Genomic DNA, 15,812 nt, shown 5'->3' with positions numbered 1-15,812 from the left:
GAGCTTAACCCTTCCGATAAATCGCACAAGCATTTGCTTGCAGGGAAGCGCATGCTGCTGCTGCTGCTGCTGCATGCAGTGGAGGAGGTGTGATGCAAGGAGCCCCACTCCGTATGGGGAGTCACCTAAACTGTGCCTTCGGACACATACCAAATTAGGTTGACTTAGGTCTTTGTGTAGTTTCATGTTGGCAGAGACCTGTGGCATCCTTCCTGGTGCTGGGTTAGCAGGGGCTGAATTGTGACAGCTGAGGAAACATCTGGCTTGGAGGGTAAGCGCTGCCAACAGCTGAGGACTGTGTAGGGTCTCAGGGAAACACAGCCTAGCCAGTTCTGCTTTGGCATGGAGACAACCCCCAGCCAAAACCGAAGTTACCTCCCTCATCCAATAGGTGTTACTGAAGAATAAAATTAGAACAAACAACCTCTTTGTGGAGGACATCATAATTGCAAATAAGAGATTTATTTTTATGGAAGAATTATTCAAGGATCATGAAACGGAAGATAAGCCCGCTTGCGGATGTTGGAAGATGTAACACTGGAAACATCAATATTAATATAGCAAATTGTAGAAAACATGAAATTAGATAAGGTGCTCAATTTTCAGTCATATCAGTAGGGTCAGTAGCAGCAATTACAAACAGCAGAACTTACGGTATTAAAATTGAAGAGGAAATACATTTTGTTTTGTTTTTTTTCTTAAGTACAAACCATTTGTAAAGCCCTCAGTGTCTTCCATGGCACGGAGTTGTGCATGTACTAAAAAAGAGAAGCAGGACTTGTGTCCTCTTGTTGAAATTTAACACTGACAAGGAGACAAGTCAGTCTAAAGTATCTGCAGCAGAGACAGGCAGTGGCTGCAGAGTGGTTGCATGCATGTTTTCTGCAGTGAACCTCTCATTTTAGTAATCTCTCAAATGTTAGCATAGCCATTTACGTGTCAAGATTCCATTCAACTGGTATGCAACTCTTCATCAGCACTGACAAAAAGTAACAGCATTGCTACAACAGGATCAGGCAGTGATTCCCACAACTGTAAAAACAACTAAAATCCATCGGAATGCAAGCTGAGCTGTCCCTGGGAACTTAATTTTGAGAGACCCTCAGGTTAATTCAATCAGTGTGTCTGAAATGATATATACTCTACTTGCATATTTTTTGGACTGAGAGGGTTCAATATATAAACTTTCGGAAAAAAAAATCATAAAATCTTACTCTATATAAATAGTTATCTATAAAAGTTGCTTTATCCATAGAAAATTAGGATCCAGATTCTTCATTTTCTTTGAACATAAAGTGAGAATGCCCGGCATAAACGTTGTGTCTCTACACACACAGTGGTAGACTCTTGGTAAAGCATCGTTGACATTAACAAAGCTACACCGATTTACATCAGCTGGGAATATGATCCATAGGACCTAGGTTACACTGGAAGATAATAATGATTTCTCTCTCAAGCATTTTTTTAAGAATTCAGCCATTAAAACATGGGAAGTAATTAACATCTCAATATTACATATTGAAATTTAAAATATTGTAAAAATAGCATGTTAAGCATATAATTTTAATAATAATAGGATTGGCATTGCTTGTATGGCTGTTAAGCAATTCAGATTCTGTGTAATGTGGGTAAATCCACAGATTTCACTGAGTTTGTGTACCTATGACAAGCCTGCCATCAGCACTAAGGTATTTCTGTATCACTTGTCTATTCTGTCACTTCTAGATTTCAAGCCATGTGGTGCAGGTCTCATGTATCTGAAAAGGTATTTTAAACTCCTACTGAAGCTAATAGGAATTCAGCCAGTTTATGAAGGTAGGACTAGGCTTCAAACAGATCCTAAGACTTGGACTATTGCACTCTTCCTCTCAAAAGCAAGCTGGACACAAATTCAAACTGAATGAGGAAACTTTCCCTCTTCATGTTCTTATTCTTTTACTTGACAGTGAGGGTTTTTTAGAATAAAGCCCATTTTCTTGTCTGCAGGCAGCTCCATTCATATGGCCGATACCTTCATTTGCACCTTCTGGTTGAGAACTCCCTTCAGTTGTCTGAAACAGAAATGAAATGTCAGTGAAGGTACGTGCATGTCTTCCAACAGTCAGCCATTGGACTTGGTTCCCATTAGGTAGCTCTGCCTGACCCTCCTCTTTTAGTGGCACAACTTCTTAGCTTTGAAAGAAATTGAACTGAATGTGTACAAATGTCTGTAAGAGGAGGGTTGCACCCCAAATCTAGTATACTCTAGATGATAGCCAGTAATCCATAGGGTCTCTGCCTTAATTACTAAATCCCTAGACAGCTGAGCTATTGCCTTCCCACCATTCACAGCATCACTGGAAAACTCACCATGGGACAGCTCAGCAAACTTTGCTATAACACAGTGGGTCATGTGTTTTTAAGGGGGTCAGAAATTATATATGAGTTATCCAAAGCTGGGGCTGCAACCTAAGAAGTCCTAATTTGGATGCATGTCAGCCATTCGTACTCAAAGTGCTATGATGGAAACGAAATCCTTGGAACTCTCTGAAAACTTGGACACCTTCCAGGCTGAAGGCTTGCTCAGAAAGCCAAATAGCCATCAGTAGCACACAGTACCTAGAACTAGTAAAATAGTTGACTACTGAGCTCACAATTTTGTGCAGCCCAAAGTCTGGCTGGTCTTCTTTGCAGACAAGGCGAGGGGCTTGTCTATAACATGTTTCTTGTTGTAGGTCTGTATTACTCAGCCCTTTTTAGATTTGCCCCAGTAACACAATCCTCTCGGGTTTCTAGTAGCGGGTTATATTGTGAGCTCAGTTTCAAGGCACAGAACCACTCACACCACCAAAAATGAAGGTGTGCTCTACCAAAGTAATTTATACTTGATTTGCCAAACACCTATCTGAATAAGAGTTAAAAAAAATTTCGAAACATACTTTTCTTTTACACTGTGCATTTGTAGATACATTATTTTCTGTCTTCATTCCAGTTGCCTCTTCCATTTCTAAAAAAAGTAATAAAATAATTAATTAAAAAGAATCACAGGTAAGTAAGCATACAGTCAATTTAACAGCTGGCTGAAGTAAAAAATACCTAATCAGCTATTCCTCTGTGCATTTGTCACACAGAAGAATAACTGAAGAATGATGAATATTTCCTAAAACATTTTTCTGAGGCAATGTGATTAATGTATCAGGACTCTGTAGCTTGGGGATGTTTAGAGAAAAGAACGAAATCAGCAGCTTGACTGTAGCATGGGGGTTCAGATAGACCTTCAGAGCCAAATTCTGCCTTTGTCCAGGTTCATGCTAGTCTAACTCCAGTTGTTATAATCTCAGGAGATAGGAGCGTTCGATGTAGAATGGCCTTCGAGGGTCCTTACACTAATAGTATACCTGACATTATTTTTCCCTGGATTGGTCCCCAGGTAGAAGATAAATAGAGCTTGAAAACCTTCAGGCTAAATTTGAGTGAGACAATCGTGTTCCAGTATGCCAGTTCAAACAAACAAAAAAAAAGGTAGAGCACATTACAGAAAGTTTCAACAGTGTTTCAGCAGTGTCTTTCAGGCCTGTGCTGAATTAATGTATTCGCTCCCTAACATATAGCATATGCAACCAGAAATAAGTAGCAACACTGAGTGTGTGAGAGAAAGGATCAAGAGCAGGATTTTGCCTAGAAGTCTGGATGAAGTACCTATGGGGCCTTTTATTTATTTATAATAATTGGCATTAAGAACAGCAGTTTGGACAAGTGGTAAGAAATGTAATTGATTACTTTCCCTTGCACATTATGGTCTAGATTATGGTGGCTGGTGTTTCTAACGGGTCATCTGAAAATGAACGAAGAAGAGTATTGCTCTGAGCACTAAAACATACATACCTGTGAGAAGTGCATCAATTGTCTCCACTACATGTTTTGCATCTTCCATCGTGAAACACATTGGTGGTTTAAATTTTAGTATATTTCTGTGGGGTCCATCTGCACTAAGAAGGATGTGATGCTCTTTCAGCCTGTGGAAAGAAGAAACATCTGGCTTAGACACAGGTATAAAACTATACTGTGTCCTGTCAGACAGACCCTTGAGGCTGAGTTAGATTTTGAAACTTTTCTTTTTCTAGTACTGTGTTACCAAAAGCTACACAAATTTAAACTGAAATTAATGACTAACTGCTGGGGAACATTAGGAGGGTTTGATCACTGCATATAGTCTTTAGAAACCATTTACTTATAAATAAGGTGAAGGGCTTCAGCTGTGGCTGGTGTTCGCTTTTGCTGATCTTTCACCAGATCCACTCCAACAAACAATCCAACACCCCTGGAGTAGAGACAAAAAATACAGACAAGTGAAATCCAGTGTCAGTAACCCAAGCCTTCTGCTGCAAACACAAAACCTGTTTCTGAAAACTGCAATCCCTTCCCTGGGGTGCAAGCGGGGAAGGAGCAGGAAAAAGGAGACTTTCTCTTTGGTCGTCTTTTGGCACTGGCTACTTCAGACAATCAAGTGGGATAACAGATATTTCTGAATAAATAAATTTAGCTGGCTTATTAAGGCTACATGGCCAGTTAAGTATAATAGAATAATTTTCTTTCTCTCTTATCCTGCAAACCTCAAGCCAGGGAGCTGTGGAAGACATAACCAAAACCAAGAACTAAAAAAGCGCCACAACACAACCAACCCCCTGCCCCAAAACCTGAAGGCAATTATCTCGGTAGTAACATGAGATGAGGAAAACCCACACTAACATCTCCAAATGAAATGGCCCAGAGATTTGAATAAGGTCTCCATCGTCCCAATAGTGTGCTGACAACTGGGCTATTGCACATGGATGGCTCTTCTCTCCCAGAGCTTTTCTAGTGACTCTGCTTACACCTAACTAAGCAGATGGATGGATGACTTTTTTGAAAAATGCACTGCCTTACAGCATCAGTTTTGGGTAGTCCATTTTAAAAAAGAGGTGTAGCATAATCATGACATAATGTTTCTGTGTTCCCCTCACCCTAAACTTGTTTATTTTTCTAGCACAGTTATTCTTCTCTGACATTGCGGTAAGGCACCTACCTGATATCTCCCACTAAGGGGTGTTTCTGCTTTTGCTCAGCCAGTAATTCCAGGAGGTAATTTCCTACACGTGTAGCATTTCCTTGGAGATCTTCTTTTTCTATTACCTCCAGCACAGCCAAACCAATAGCACAAGACACTGGATTGCCTCCAAACTGACAGTAAAGACAAACAAGAAAACAAAACCCATCAGAAAAGTTCATCTGTGTCTATCCATGTAGTTTTCACTTGCCTCTCCTGCTTGGCATGTTGTGAGGAAAGCTTGAAGTGGTGGCGATTTTGTGCCGCGTGGGCTGTGGAGCACCATGCTCACCACTTTGGGCAGTGTAAGAGGCCCAAGAGAGGGGGTCCCTCTTCCTCTGCTTCGGGTTTCAGTAATTTGCAGATTTCACAGCTGAAGCATTCAAGCTGCTCTCATGGTTATCTGATTGCATATGCAGGCAAAATATTCCTATGAAGGGCAGTGGGTGACTTCTTGAACCAGAGGGTATAAATTCCAGGGGGATTCATGGTAGCTGGGAAGAAGGCTCAGTCACAGAAGCAGAAAGAACATTGGTAAAGAAGAAAGCTGTTCCTCTGTGGCATGCACACAGCTCAAATGTTTCCTGGTAAAGGGTCGCTGTTTTGTTAGCAAGGTCTGCCAGGGCATGAGCCTCACCAGCACAGAGCCTATCCCAGAAAATGAAATTTTACATGGTCAACATTTCAGAGTGGGGAAGAGAGAGAGAGAAAAGTAAGGAAGAATTTGTTTGTATGAAGGTGAGCTGAGATGTATGACTTGCCAGAGGCCTAGTGCTGGTCCACATTAAGATATGCTACTCAGTACAGAGCATAATTCAAAGCCTCTACACTTGCTTTTAGATCTTAGACTGTGGTTGACTCGAACTCTTAGTAATGTGATGCAGTAATGGATGTAGATATTAGCTGAGTCACCTGAACAACTTCTAACTGCTAAATGCGGACCGAAAGAAAAAAAGGCATACCTTCACCTACGAACTTACTGTATTGAAATACTCCATTCCAGAGGCACCAAAACTTTCAGCGATTTCCCTTGTTGTGACCACACAAGACATAGGGTGGCCATTGCCAATGGGCTTTCCCATGGTGACAATGTCAGGCACAAAGTCTTCGCCTTGCAGTTGGAATGCCCAAAAATGCTTCCCAACTCTGCCAAAGCCAACCTGGACCTCATCAGCTATGAACAGTCCACCCGCTGCATGCACATACCTGAAAACAAATAGAATAGTTTGAATGATTAGTGCTGCAGTACACGTCTTGGGTAGGCAATCTAGGACAAAGGAGTTTGTATTACACAAATTCTCCAGTGTGAGACCAGGTTAGGAAAAACAGAAAGAACATGGCTGCTGAAACACAGCTATAGCCATTTCAATTGATAAAATTTTTAGTTTGCTAAATGTTAAGAAAAAAAATCTGGTATTTTGATGCAAATTAGGGGTACTGCAATGGTACTGCAGGGTTGTATCTATGATGGTTCAACTTCATCTTCTATCAAACTTATGGCCTGAGGATTAAAGACAGAAAAGGAAAGACAATTATCCAGCTCAAAACAGTTAGTCAGGTGATGTTCCATAAAAAGTAGAAGTGGAATCACACTCTTCAAAAAGTAGAAAGGAACCACATACAGCCAAGAACAAGAGAGGGTGACAGCTGAATTGATTGGATAAGCCCATAGTGAAAAACCTGTTTCTTTGGTTAATTTTGCAGTTGTGCCCTTTTGAAGTGATGTACGTACTCTGCCACTTTCTGGAAATAGCCCACAGGTGGAATTACTTGGCCTCCACAGCTCTGCATGGATTCGGCTATGAAGGCAGCAATCTACAAAAAACAAACTCAGGTGAGAGCTGTGTTCCTCTACTGCACCTTTGCACAAACATCTAACAGTCTAGAAATAAACATTTAAATGTATGCCTTAATTTAATCACGCAATGGGTTGGACAACTGAGGGCTCTTTAGAACAGCTATGGTTAAAGAATTTATTCATTTTGTAATCTGGGGTGCCCAAATTTGCAGTAGCCAGGGCCACCTTTGTAACCTGATGGGAATACAAGGACTTTCGTTAAGCCCTACTCCTACAGCTGTTGAGGTGGAAAACACCTACTGGTGTCAGTGGACGTTGGATCAGGGTCCTGGGAGCTCTGTAAATTTATTTACAAATTTCAATTTACAGGAGACACACAACAGTGTTTGCCATTTTCCCCAAGAGGTTAATGAAACTTGCTTAATGCCAAGGCTTTCCAGTAACATGTATATGTTGTGATCAGCTTTTTTGTTCAATCCTGAACACCAGGTAGAGGTGGGTAAAAGCTGAACTGTAAGATGACCTGAGGCTACACTTTGGGCACCCCTGCCTAATGCAAACAACTACACAAGTAAACTGTCAGCACGAGGCACTTGACAATAGAGGAGAAAAATTCTACAGGTGAAATAATTCCAGTTGCTAGGAATGAAAAAGAAAGTTATTTCAAGTCAGGAAGGGCAAGAGCAGCAGATCAGATACACTGGAACATCAAAATTCGTTTCTTGTCAACAGCAGAGGTCTATGCAGCAGAGATACGATATTACCCCAAAGTCTCAGCATAAGTCTGCTATTTAAGGGATTGCATCCCCACACCACTTGTGAACCCCTCCCTGAGCATCAAGAGGTCTCTCTGGGCTGGTGCAGTCTTCCTGGAAACAAGGCCGAGCAGTAACGTGTAAAGAACCGTATACTATATTTGAAGAGGCATGCTACAGCCAAAGAGTATGAAGCTTCCCATAGCATGTGAGGCTTAGCGTTTAGCACAACTTGTCCTGCCACAGGTCTATGTCACCAAAACCTAAGAAATATGCAAAAGAAAGGAAACAAGGGAAGAAAAAAACAAAACTATCCGTTAGTAGAGAATAAAAAAAAGTTGATGAAGAAACTAAAAGAAGGGTGATGTAAGTCCATTGGACTAGAAGGCAACACGTTGTTCCAATCTCCACTGAAGCCTTCTGTGACTTCAGTGGGATTTGGATCAAGCCCTACATGTCTCAAAGCACTCGTGCCATCATACAAAACATTAACACACATTTTCGGTAAACCTGTTCAGAAATTGTTGGGTTTTATCAAGGTCATACTGTATATGATCGAAAGGTTCACCTTTTTTTAGATGACTCCAAAGTTATCTTAATCTACTAGACTCAGAAATGTAGTATCTAGCATATTTTCTCCATGGCCTGAAGACTTTTATATATACTTGCTAGAATTTGTGATGTAGTTTCTCAGCTGACCTCAAAGCTTGCCCTAAGATATTTACAATCTACTGATTCAATGCATAAAAATGGAAATTAAACTGCTTTGGTTGTAGCTGCTTATTTAGAACTGTATTATTGATCCTTTCATTGATGTCTAGAGAAACTGTGCTAAGAGCATCAGGTGGAAAAATGGCCCATTTTGACCATAGAACCCACCACAGAAAAATGAAGGGCAGGGGAAGCAAGGGAACACGAGTAAAGAAACATGTCCTTAGTTGCCTGTTTCATGCCCCCATGTCACACTCAATAGAGGAAGCCTCAGCATTTCTAGAGCACAAGACACACACCTTGCGTCCATTCTTCTGTGCTTCTTCAATAATCTTTTTCACCTCCTCAGCATAAGCACTTGCTGGATCTGGGTGGTCTTCCCTATATTTTCCTCTGTAGATATCTGGAGAAGGAGCCTGAAAAGACCAATTTTATTTATTTATTTTTTTAAGCCCATCCTTCTATGAAACATTTACTTCCTTTTCTATTGCTCTGAGCTTTTGTCTTTCCACACAGATAGATAATAGGAGTTAGTACAGCCTGAATTTCTGCATGGTATTGTGAAAATGCTTACAGGAGCTTAAACTCAATCCCGCCCTGTGATGTGTTCAACATTACTGGACACAACTGTTGAAAAAGCCATCATCTACCTCATCCACCTTTCAAGACTGTCTGTCCTCTCCCCCAAGACACAATACTGAATGCTGGTGTCCATCATTTTATTTCAGATTCTTGCAGAAAGATCCATTTCTGCAACTGGCGAATGGGGTTTTCCATTCTGTCTGTATGACCTTCAAGCCTCTACAAACAGTGTTGGCAGATGTTCAGTAAATAAGAGAAAGGAAGTGGTATAAAAGCTGGATACTACTTTGGCAGCGTGGTTAACGCAAGGAGGTCTAGATAGGAAAGACCTGCTTGGTGTACATCTCTGGGCTGAGAATGATTTTTGTCTTTGTAAGATACACAAGTGCAGGCTGAAAATCAAACAGTATCAGCTGGACACCCATGAGCTCTATACTCAGATCTGTATGAACTTGTGGGGTCTGCCTTTCCAGTCTTTTGAAGTAGACTCAGAAGTCCTGCATATCTTTAGTCAAACCAACACAACAGATACTGGCTAGTTTCTTCAAACTGTGTAACTATACAGTGCAGTGACTCAGGAAGCTTGTAGCACTCTGAAGGAAATCAGCCTCACAGCTAAAATACCCTCTGTAAAATCCAAAAGCAAACAATTTTGCTGTATTTAATCCACTGACAAACAGCCAAGTATACGTACTCTAGCATCAGCAAAACAGAATGAAAGCATATTTACACCAGAAGTGGGTAATTCAATATGCTGCATAACAGGCATAAAAATGACAAAAAGCAAAAAAACTACACTTACCACATGCACAAACTCCTTCTTGCTGTCCTTTCCCAGCTGATTAAATTTATAGGGACTGATGTCAATCAGAGATGTAACATGGCCATGGTAAGCACTGCATGAGTGTTAAATATCGAAGTCACTTTTTGCCAAATATATAAAAGAGCTAAATTTACAACTGTGCCCATAAATAATCCAGAATAAGCAACTGTATCTGCAACACAGTAGCACTGTTTGTGAAGGGATCTTGATTTAATTTAGTCTTTCTCTCAAAGGCAATATGAAATTGCTGCTGACTTTAATTCACTAGCAAGACTGGAACCAGGAGAGGTTTTTTTTTTTGCATAACATCAAGTACGAGCATGAGGACAGACCAAGATGACCCATGGACTGCACTGCCCCTAAGGTGGCTGCCCTAGCAGCCTTACCTAGCAGTTGAAGTGGGGGTCCAGTTCCCTCATTTCCAGCCTGTGGACCCCACTCTGGCCAACCCACGCTTTGCAAGCTAGACCCCAACACCATTGCAAAGACTCTCAAGAGCGTGCATTGCATTGGAAAGTGGGGATCTTAAGGAGCAGCACCACACCACTACCTGCCCCGAAGGCCCTGCAGTCTAGACTGTTTGGCAGAAGCCGCTTTCAGGATAAGGATGAATATTGTTTGAATATAAAAGCTTTATACTGCAGAGTATGCTAAAGCCGGTTACTACCGAGGCTTGATTTAGAAATAAGGAAACAGAGCCTTTTGAACCTAAAGCATGTAGCAGCTTCTTTCAGGGAATAAACTCTTTCATTCAGCTGTAAACTTGAAGCGAGGGCAACCTCAAACCACATCAAAGACATGTCACAATCTCATAGTAGTACACACATAGGGTAGAGAGGATGGTTTTTTGAACTCCTTTGTCTTCTTTACACCTTCCTACTAGCCAGTCAACAAAATCTGCCAATGGACACAAAGAAAGGACAGAAAGCCCACCCTGACTGGGATGGTCATTATGGCAAAAGCCTACAGAGCCTTGGGACCCGGGCAAAGAAATACCCTGTGGTGTTCAGGAAGACAAGACACGGCAGTGAAACAGTGACAGAGCCAGCCCCATCCTCAGCCTCTCCTGATGGAAGCTACTCTCAGCAGCTCCAAATCTTGGCCACGTGAGTCAAGGAAGGCTAACAGGGATCTGAGCACGGCTGAATCAAACAAGCTTTGTGCCGTTCAGACAGAGACACGTGCTCTTGCAGTTGCTCTGGCTGGACTTTCTAATCACAGTCTGAGAAGAAGATCCAGCCCTACAGCAGCATAACCAACCCTACAGCTGCATCTAGGATATGGAAACCCAGAGACGTGGTCAGCCACCTTTCCCATGGCTGACAGCCCTCTCAATGCCTCCTGATTTTGGAGCTGCTTGGTTTTGTGCGTACACTTGTGTTCACTGGAGGAGATCTGAGCATCGGTGCAGCACCATTGCAGAGCTACAGGATCTTTCTTCTTGACCACTGAATATTTATTTGTACAAAAAGAAACATGTCCAGCAAGGCGTGACAAACAGAAGGCCCTTTTCCAGAGCAGCCCAGTGACCAGACCACTCATTGACACTGAAATCCCACCTTCAAGTCTCTGGCCTGAATTGCTTTGGGAGGCTTTGTGGGAAATGCCCTATAACAGGTGATTGACCTTGTACGGTGACTGACAAGCTTATTTTTCAGAGATCTTCAAAACTTGCATTTATCCAAATGTGGAAAAGGGATTTCCTGACCTGTTCTAGTATAAAAGCAACAAAGCTTTTCTTTCAGCAGGCAGTGAACTACAAACAGCAGGGGGTTGCTGCAAAGCTGCTTCTGAAGTAATGGCAGGAGTTGCTGGCTGCATTCACATAAGCTACTCTATGTACTTACTTTTCGAGGGTGATCACGTCTTGGTGCCCATGGTACTGCCGAGCGAGTCGTAAAGCAAGATCATTTGCTTCAGACCTGCATAGTAACAGATACAGCCACAAAATAGTGAGGAAGCACTTCCAATTAAAATGGTATTCTGACACAGAAGAGGAGGCATGGGACTAATGGATATAATAAGTCAACACAGCAGGCTCTGTTACTATACAGATTACAATGCTAAGGTTGAGACCGTAAATACCATGTAAGAGGGCAAAGAAAAAACAGCTCTTTGTGTAAACAGCAAACAAAGAGATGCTTTCTTTCCCTCCTCCAGTTTGCTTGTAGACATTTATTGGTACAAATGAGACTGCTTTGCAGCTGAGAGCACAATGCAGCCACCAACCCTCGAAAAGCAACTGTGTGCCGGCCCCTTCTCCCACCCTCCACAACAGCTCCATCCTCCCCAGCGCTTGCACCACCAGGCAGCCCAGAATGCAGATCTGCTCCCCAGATGAAGACTCAAACTTACAGCCTGACCCACAGCAGCCCCTCTGCTAACAAGTCCCTGCAGGTTGTCTGTTCTGGCAACATAAGTGATCACAGACTAAACGGACCGCCTAAAGAAGACTACTCGTTTCCAAGGTCATATGCCAATTTACAGATAGCATTCACCAATCTGTACATAACGTTCACCAATTTGCAGTCTAATTTCCTTTTCTTGCCCCCCCCCCCTTTTTTTTTTGCATAGCATTCAGTAGATCAGTTTCATGTTTTGGCTGTCTTGCATTGAGCCATCACACTAAATATGACACCTGCAAATAGGAAGGATCCTTTGATCAGTACTGGAAATATTATTGTGGCTTATTAATAAGTCCTATTTAGTAAGATTTAGACCCAGCTGTTCTGAGTGCCCATTTCAAACAGAAGCAAAATAGTCATAATGGAAAAAAAAGTAAATACTCAGACATACCCAGAGTTAACAAAATAGCAAACAGAGAGTTTCTCGGGCAGGGTGGCTGTAAGACGCTGTGCGTACTGAACAAGGTTGTCATGCAGGAACCGAGAATTTGTATTGAGCAGTTCCATCTGTTTTGTTGCAGCCTTTATCACGTGTGGATGGCTGTGGCCAACTAAAGAAGAAAATAATGAGTAATAACTAGCAAGCAGTCAGTTACCGAACCACACAAAGAAATTCAGAGAAGCACTGTGAGCATCATCACTTGGAAGAAGTGTGTTCTGATCCCTATTAGAAATGAAGCAATAGAAGCAGCCCTACAAGTTAAACTGCTTACCATGAGCAACGTTGTTGATACAGTCTAAGTATTTTTCTCCTTTGTCATCAAACATATATTGGCCCTGAGCACGCACTATCTTCAGAGGGTCCTTGGCAAAGAAAACTTTGCAGGAAGGCCTAAAAAAAATAATATTATAACACCATTTTAGTTTTCTCAGTTGTTCCCCCTCCTTTGAGCGTTAAGGGGGTTGATCTTTTGTAGCTCTGGAGACAACTGTCACCCGTGAGTGGTTCAGATGGTGGTCAAGCAGTGCTCTTCCCCAAATTAAAAACAGGCCCTGCACGCCTCCCCAGGCACAGTGGGAACAGAAGCAGGTCTTTAATAAGGGCGTTTTCAAAGCATGACGCTGTCTGCAAGCGGTTTCACAGGGGCACAGTGATTGCAAGTCGTTCCAGGTCCTTATATGTCCTGTTGTGTTTCTAGGCCGTAGCTCTGTTTGTTTACATGCCTTACAAACACGTATGGCCAATTAACTCGCTGGGAATAAAACTAAGTTGTTAAACATTATTTTATACTATGGCCAAAAATTCATTGTGGAATGGATGACTGTACCGTATAGAGGTCAAATTCAAGAACAAAACCCTAATGCCTTGCAGGCTTTATTTTCAGAGGTGCTGAGCAGGTCCTAAAAATCTCACTATCTCATCCTGACTGGTTTGGATAAAACCTTTAAAAGCAGCTTTTCGTAAGCACCTAAATCACGCTGGCTTCCCGCAAAACTCAAGCTCTTTGTAAAATTTTCCAAAGTACTCTTTAAGCACTCTTTCTTTTTTCTTCCTCTTGGAGAACATGCCATCTATGTAATTACGTTGAATGGTATCACTGAGTAGAAGGGAAGTCTTCTGGCCTTGGATAAATAGTTGTTTCCAGGTAACTCAAAGTTATTGTCAGATATATTGAGACTATGAACTTGTAAAGACTTAAGCGTGACTCCTAGTAAGTGATTTACCTTCCTTCTCACAGTTTCCAGCCCCACTGCATAGATCTTTTCCGACATCTTCAGCTACTCCTCTGGTACGCTTTAAAAGCCGTGTACATCATCTCTGGCCATTTCTTGACTACAGTTTTGTTTTTTTTTTCTTCCGTAACGTCTCATTCTGTGAAAGTTTCTTTTTCTTCACCCAGCACAGCCCAATCCTATAACCCTTGCACAGGCAAGAGCCCCCTGACACCGATCTGGCCCCTAAACAGAGGTTGCTGTGCACGCTGGATGAGGCCCTGACTCTCACGAGTCTTTAGTGACCTTTCTCTATATGCCCCGCATTTAGGATGCGATCAGCAAATAGCTGATCCGGACTTATTTTTCACTCGGTGACAGCTACTGAGGAAAGAATTAAAAAAGCTGCACGTTCTGGAGGAACTAATATCGCGATAGAGCGGGATAAGACGCGTGCCCAGCCAGCAGCCTTCCTCAGGCCACAGCTGCGGGCAACCTTCCTGCACCCCCACCCCCCAAGTTAGACTCAGCTTAAGAAATCTCCTCCTTTAACAGAGACGCCTGCTTTCCAGGAGCACGCCGTTCATTCACCCCCTCCCCCCGCACAGCCGCGTTTCACCCGTACACCTGGGTACCGTCCACGCACCCCCCTATACCCCCCCCGCGGGGCCTTGCCGTGGGGCCGGAGCGCTTTAAGCCCCCCCCCCCCCCCCGGGCAGCGCCGAGTGGGTCCGGCCGGGCGCTGTCACCGCCGGGGAGGGGGGGGGGGGGGGGGGGCAGGTGCAGTGGCCGGAGACCTTCCTCCTCCTCCTCCTCCTCCTGCTGCCCCCGCCGCCGACCCTACCCGATGTGCTTCCTCCGCAGGGCGAGGGTCTCGGCCTTGCTGTACCGCTCCTCCATCCCGCCAGCCCGCTCCCCCCCAACCCCGCGGGCTCCCCCGCCTCTTATGCCGGCTCCGGCCGCCGCCAAACCCCGCCCGCCGCCCTCCCGCTTTCCCCGGGGGGGGGGGGGGGGACGGGCCCGGCCGCGCCCCCACCGGGATTTACTTTTGGGCCCACTCGTGATTCCTATTTAGGTAAGGCTCCGCCGCGGCATTACCGCCGCGCCTTGGAGTTTATTTATTTATTATTTTCCCCCCCCCCCCCCCGGCGGTGCCAAACGGCACAAACCTGCAAAAAATAAAAAAAAGAACCGACCTGGTTGCGGGGGAGGCCGGCGGCCGCCCTGCGCCCACCCGTGAGCGTGGCGTGCCGGCTGGTGGCTCGGCCGTCCTCGGGTCGTTCTGGTGGGCAAAGCACTGCTGCTGCGGACATCCTCGGGGGTTGGGGGGGGCACCACGCGGTTGATTGAATCAAAATCAGGGTGGTAAGTCAAGGGCCTCTTCACAGCTCCGTAACTTCCAGAAGCTGTCCGCGAGCGTGGGCTGAGGGACGTACTTGTGTACGTCCATCAAAGCCAGCGTCTGTGTTTGTGGTAAAGAGGGGTGAATTCGTAAGAAGGAGCTGTGGTTTTATCATGCGAGTAGAAGAGGGGTCTAGCCCTGGTTCGTCCTTTTCAGTCCGGCCAAGACCCAAGTGTAACTGGTCCTATGATCTCTTTCTAACCACAGCGCCAGCGTGGAAGCGATTTGCTCAAATGTGGCATTTCTCCGTGGTTACCATCCCACTGGAAGTCAAAGCCCGTAAGAAAAAAGAGGGGACGATTTCACGGGGAAGAAAGGCAGAATTCACATCAAGAGGCATGGCGTTTCACAACAGCGAAGGTGGTGGTGGAGCGCCTCAGCTTTACCTTCTCCCTGCCGCGGGTTCACCCTCTCCTCGTCTGGAGGCCGCTCCTTGAGCTGCGTGGGCAGGCAGCAGCAAAGCTGCGCCTACTTCTCTGCCACCCCATCTGTAGCTCATCTGTGCCACCTGCAGCGCTACGTTTGGAAGAGTTTTCAGAGAGCATATGCAAAGCCACGCAATTTCCTGTGCTGATGATACTTGTCTTTTCTAGATCAGCATCCAGCAAGTCATCCCAA

General features: G+C 44.0%; 1 protein-coding gene across 1 annotated transcript; it reads right to left on the bottom strand.

Moving 5' to 3' along the window:
* Nucleotides 1-443: 443 nt before the first annotated feature.
* ETNPPL (ethanolamine-phosphate phospho-lyase) lies at nucleotides 444-14,841 on the bottom strand. The gene is made up of 13 exons (XM_049815411.1): nucleotides 14,637-14,841; nucleotides 12,853-12,971; nucleotides 12,531-12,690; nucleotides 11,582-11,656; nucleotides 9,714-9,807; nucleotides 8,629-8,745; nucleotides 6,798-6,880; nucleotides 6,046-6,271; nucleotides 5,045-5,199; nucleotides 4,211-4,300; nucleotides 3,865-3,995; nucleotides 2,919-2,986; nucleotides 444-2,051 (listed from the first exon to the last, which is right to left on the bottom strand). The coding sequence occupies exons 1-13, from the start codon at nucleotides 14,690-14,692 to the stop codon at nucleotides 1,920-1,922; spliced, it is 1,506 nt and encodes a 501-aa protein (XP_049671368.1). The 5' UTR covers nucleotides 14,693-14,841; the 3' UTR covers nucleotides 444-1,919.
* Nucleotides 14,842-15,812: the final 971 nt, after the last annotated feature.

This window comes from Accipiter gentilis, chromosome 12, assembly GCF_929443795.1.
Source record: "Accipiter gentilis chromosome 12, bAccGen1.1, whole genome shotgun sequence".
Lineage (NCBI taxonomy): Eukaryota > Metazoa > Chordata > Aves > Accipitriformes > Accipitridae > Astur > Astur gentilis.
Note: the sequence above shows the minus strand (reverse complement) of the source record. Positions and strands in the feature narration are given on the sequence as shown.